This window comes from Cryptomeria japonica, chromosome 5 (assembly GCF_030272615.1).
Source record: "Cryptomeria japonica chromosome 5, Sugi_1.0, whole genome shotgun sequence".
NCBI lineage: Eukaryota > Viridiplantae > Streptophyta > Pinopsida > Cupressales > Cupressaceae > Cryptomeria > Cryptomeria japonica.
Genome location: NC_081409.1, coordinates 611,987,210 through 611,991,573, shown reverse-complemented (window position 1 = coordinate 611,991,573; position 4,364 = coordinate 611,987,210). Strand labels below are relative to the sequence as shown.

Genomic DNA, 4,364 nt, shown 5'->3' with positions numbered 1-4,364 from the left:
CTGAAAGAAATTAATGGCACCTTCATTTCTTTGATCCCCAAAATTCAAGGAGTTGACTCCATGGATAAGTTCAGGCCTATCAGTTTATGCAACTCTTTCTATAAGATTATTTCCAAGGTCCTCACCTCTAGACTCTTGAATGTCCTTCCCTCCCCGATCAGTCTTCAATAGAATGGTTTTGTGCCAGGAAGGAAAATTATTGATTCCATCATTACTGTCCATGAGAATATCCATTTCCTTTTTATAGACAAGAAGTAGGGTTTTATTCTCAAGCTTGATCTCTCCAAGGCTTATGACCGGGTAGACTGGTCCATCCTCATGAAGGTTCTCTTGGCTTTTGGCTTCTCTAACAGATGTGTGGACCTCTTGAAGAAGCTTCTCTCCTCCACCTCCTTTGTTGTTCTTCTTAACAACTCCCCCTCCCCTTTTTTTAAAACCTCCAGAGGTTTTAGGCAAGGGGATCCCATCTCCCCAATTGTCTTCATCATTTTGGCTGAATGCTTTGGTAGGTACATGGAAAGTACAGTGACTAGAGGTATCTTTAAAGGTCTCCAACCCTCTTCTACTGATCACACTTGCTCCCACCAACCCTCTTGTGATACCATCATTTTGGGGATTCCATTATTTTGGAAGCCAAAATCCTGAAGGACACCCTGTGAAAGTATGCATCTACTTCTGGCCGACTTATCAACTGGGTTAAAAGTGAAGTGTTTTTCATCAACACTCCTGAGAAAAGACAACATAGAATTAGCAAAATTCTAGAATGTTAGATTGTTTTTCTTCTTGCTACCTACCTTGGCCTCTCCCTGGGCATCTCTCCCCTTGATTCCTTTTAGATTTCTTTGGTGGATAAATTTTAGAGAAATCTTGCTAGTTGGAAAGGTGTTCTCTTAATTCAAGTTGGAAAGTTACAACTTCTTAAAGCATCCCTTCAAAGAATTCCTATTTATGCTCTACGTCTCTTCAGAATTCCCGGTTAAGTTTGCTTATGCTATTGAAAAAATCCAAAAAAAAAATTCTTTGGTCTGGGGTTGAGGAAAAGAAGAGAATGGCTTTAGTGGCTTGGGACAAGGTTTGTAGATCAAAAATCAAGGGTGGTCTGGATCTAAGGAGAATCAAGACTCTCAATGAAGCTCTTTTGTCCAAACAGATGTGGAGATTGTTCCACTCTAACGGTGAGTGGTGTGAAATTTGGAGAAGTAAGTATCCTCTCTTGTCTTCATCTCTTTTCTCTTTCATCAACTCTGATTTCAACATCAATGGCTCTCACATTTGGAACCATGCTTCAAAGTGTAAAGAAAGCATAGCTAAAGGGGTTAAATGGAGAGTTGGTAATGGTAGGAAAGTTAGATTTTGAGAAGATCCCTCGTTGTTTGATAAGCCTTTTCTAGAAATCCCTGATTGAGCCCCTTTTGCTGCCCCTTGTAAAAGAGTTTTTGGTTCCTTGGTTGAGGGGTACTAGATAGGTGACAAATGGAAAAATATTGAAGGTATACACCCTGGCCTCATCAATCTAAAGAAACACTTGTTTTCTGCTTGGCTGAATAATGAATGAGATATTCTTATTTTGAAAATTGAGCCCAAAGACAACCTTACTGTTTCTTCCATGTATGGAGTGCTGACTCCAACCCTCTCAGAGAACCCCTTCTGGTCTAAATCTTGGATCAAGGGTCTTATTCTGAAGATCAAAATCTTCTACTGGACTATCCTCCAAAACAAAATTTTGACTCTAGACAACTTGAAGATTAGAGGTTTTAATCCCCCCAATACGTGTGTTTTGTGTCACGAGGAGGAAGAGTTTGTGGACCACTTGGATATTCACCATTCTTTCACTGTCTCTATCTGAGAAATATTTCTTAAGAATTTTTGTATGGTATGGGTGTTCCCTAACTCTATTCAAGACTTTTTCCATTCTTGGAGCTACCATTGGTCTAATCCCTCTTTGAGAACTTTGTGGCAGCTCTCTCTTCCCAGGCTATTGTTTTTCAGAAAATTCAAAGGGCTATAATGGAGAACCTCAGGACCATTCGAGAACCTTGCACTCCTGTAAATTACCTGGAAGGTCACATCCTCAACTCCTGGAACTTGAAGAGTGATATTAGGATTGATACTATACAAAGTAAGAGACTAGAAGCTAAGTGGTACTCTCCCCCTCTTGGATGGTTCAAAATCAACTTTGACGGTGTTGCTAAAGGAAATCCTGGACCAGCGAGATGTGGTGTAATTCTCAGAGATGTAAATGGCATTTGTAAGGAAATTGTTGTTGTTCCTATAGGTTGCAAAACTAACCATATGGAGGAAGCTATGGCTGCTCTCCAAGGCATCCTTTTGGCTAAAAGGTGGAACTGTCCTTATCTCTGGATCGAGGGGGACTCTAATAATATCATTAACTTCCTTAAAGGAATTACCAAGCCCTCATGGACTATTAACAATATTATTAAGCCTGCTAGGGATCTTATTTAAACATTTGATAAATGTTTATCTCTCACATTTATCAGGAAGCAAATGGCCCTGCTGATTGGGCATCTAACGTGGTGGTCACTCATGACAACATGATTACCTAGAAGGGTGAAGAGGATCTTCTTAATGATGCCAGATCAATCATTTTCATGGATAGATATAACTGCACCTCAGAGATCTTAAATGGACTATATAATGATTAATGACATGACTTGGAGAACTAATATTAATTATTATTGGGTCAGTACCAATAATGATAAGACAAATGCCACCTTCTCCCACACTTTCTGGGTTTTTGGGGCCACATCTAGAGATTTCTTTCTATTATATATCTGCAACTCTCGAGTTTCTGGTTTGAGCTGTGAAATCATGGGAGGTAACAAGCGTCGCTATGAGCCCAGTAATTGTAAAGAATGGAAACAAAAGGAGGAAATATGGAGTAACTTGTAGAAGGGCGGGCTAACAAAGTACATGGAAAGAATCCATGGGAGGGATGCAAAAATCACTAATTTTTTCACCAAAAATTAGAGGAAGGGCACCCTAAAAATGGGAGATCAAACTATCACCATCGATGAAGACCTCATTGCTTAGGTGATGGGTCTCTGGAGGGAGGGAAGTAATTTCTATAGGGATAGAAAGCTTAACAAGGAGGCCATCGAGCGATACCCTGAAACTATTAAGGAGAAGAAGCGCCTGGTTAAGCTTATCAAGACCTACTACCCTCCCAGGGCCTTTTCTAAGCCTTGAAGGGAGGTTATGTTTGCAATCATACACTACAACACTCTGGATGACAGATTTACCAAAGTCTATGACTACCATTTCGTGTTTCTCAACCACTTCAGGTATGAAGACAAAGTTAACATTCCCTATTTCCTGATTTGCTCGATCAATGTCACTATCAAAGCCCACAAAGAGAACCCTAAGGGAGACATTGCTATGCACCAAGGTCTAATGGTTCTAATCTATGAACATATTAAAGATAATCAAATCACCCACCCCTAGCTTTCTGTCTCTAAATCTGAGGAGGAAGGGTCGGACTCTAAATTTTCTGTGGGTGAGGATTCTGCCAGTGATTCGAAAAGTGAGACTGAGGAGAGCCTGGAGGACTCCAAGGTTGAATTGGGTAAGAAAAGAAAACAAGAGAGCAATACGTCATCCTCTTCCAAGGGCAAGAAAAAAATCAAAGAGAAGGTCTTCCAGATTCACTCTTCCTCGGAGGAGGAGGTCTCTGAGGACTTTGAAAAGGATGACTCTTCATCCCCTCAGAAGAAGAAACCTAAATATTCTTATCAGAAAAGGAAAAAGCAGAAAAGGCAAGGCAATTCTAAGCTGAAGATGGAGGACAAAGAGCAGAGAAAGGATTCAGATGCGAACCAAAACATTGAGAAGGAGATCACGGGGGATGGTTTCAACCAGAGTGTTGGTGGTGATGCCGAACAGAATATCGCTGGTGAAGACACCAAAACTGATCAGGCCAAGGTTGGTGAAAAAATCCCCGCTTCTAACTCTTCTATTGAGGGTTTAGGTGTTTGTAAACACCCTCGACTGGCTCATAAATAGTCATAAGAAATTTGTGGAGGAAAACAAGAATCTAAGTCATAGGATTTAAATTCTGGAGACTATTGGCATCGGTGAAGGTAAATCCATGGCTGAGCATGTTGATGATTTGGGAAAGACTATAGCTAGAGCTGAAGAGATTAGGCATTCCTTCAATCTAAGGTTTGAGCAAGTGGAGAAGGCCCCAGAGGAAATAAAACACAATGACACTGTTAGGGACCAGAGAATGGTGGATGCTGAAAATAGACTCAACAAAATCGATACCTGTCTCAGAAGCATTGTTGAACACAGTTATAACATTCTGAAGGCCTCGGCTGACAACATCAAAAGCTTGATCAGTAAGCTAG

At 40.6% G+C, this 4,364-nt stretch overlaps 1 protein-coding gene across 1 annotated transcript; it reads left to right on the top strand.

The window, feature by feature from the left end:
- Positions 1 to 3,054: 3,054 nt before the first annotated feature.
- LOC131063737 (protein PXR1-like) lies at positions 3,055 to 4,020 on the top strand. The gene is made up of 2 exons (XM_057997641.2): positions 3,055 to 3,156; positions 3,463 to 4,020. Exons 1-2 carry the CDS (start codon positions 3,055 to 3,057, stop codon positions 4,018 to 4,020), a joined length of 660 nt encoding a protein of 219 aa, XP_057853624.2.
- Positions 4,021 to 4,364: the final 344 nt, after the last annotated feature.

Bases quoted from the DNA above. Each gene is read 5' to 3' on its own strand.
- LOC131063737 (XM_057997641.2), top strand. From the start codon at position 3,055: ATGGGTCTCTGGAGGGAGGGAAGTAATTTCTATAGGGATAGAAAGCTT. The intron at 3,157-3,462 runs GTTAAGCTTATC...ACCCACCCCTAG, and splicing joins TTAAGGAGAAGAAGCGCCTG to CTTTCTGTCTCTAAATCTGA.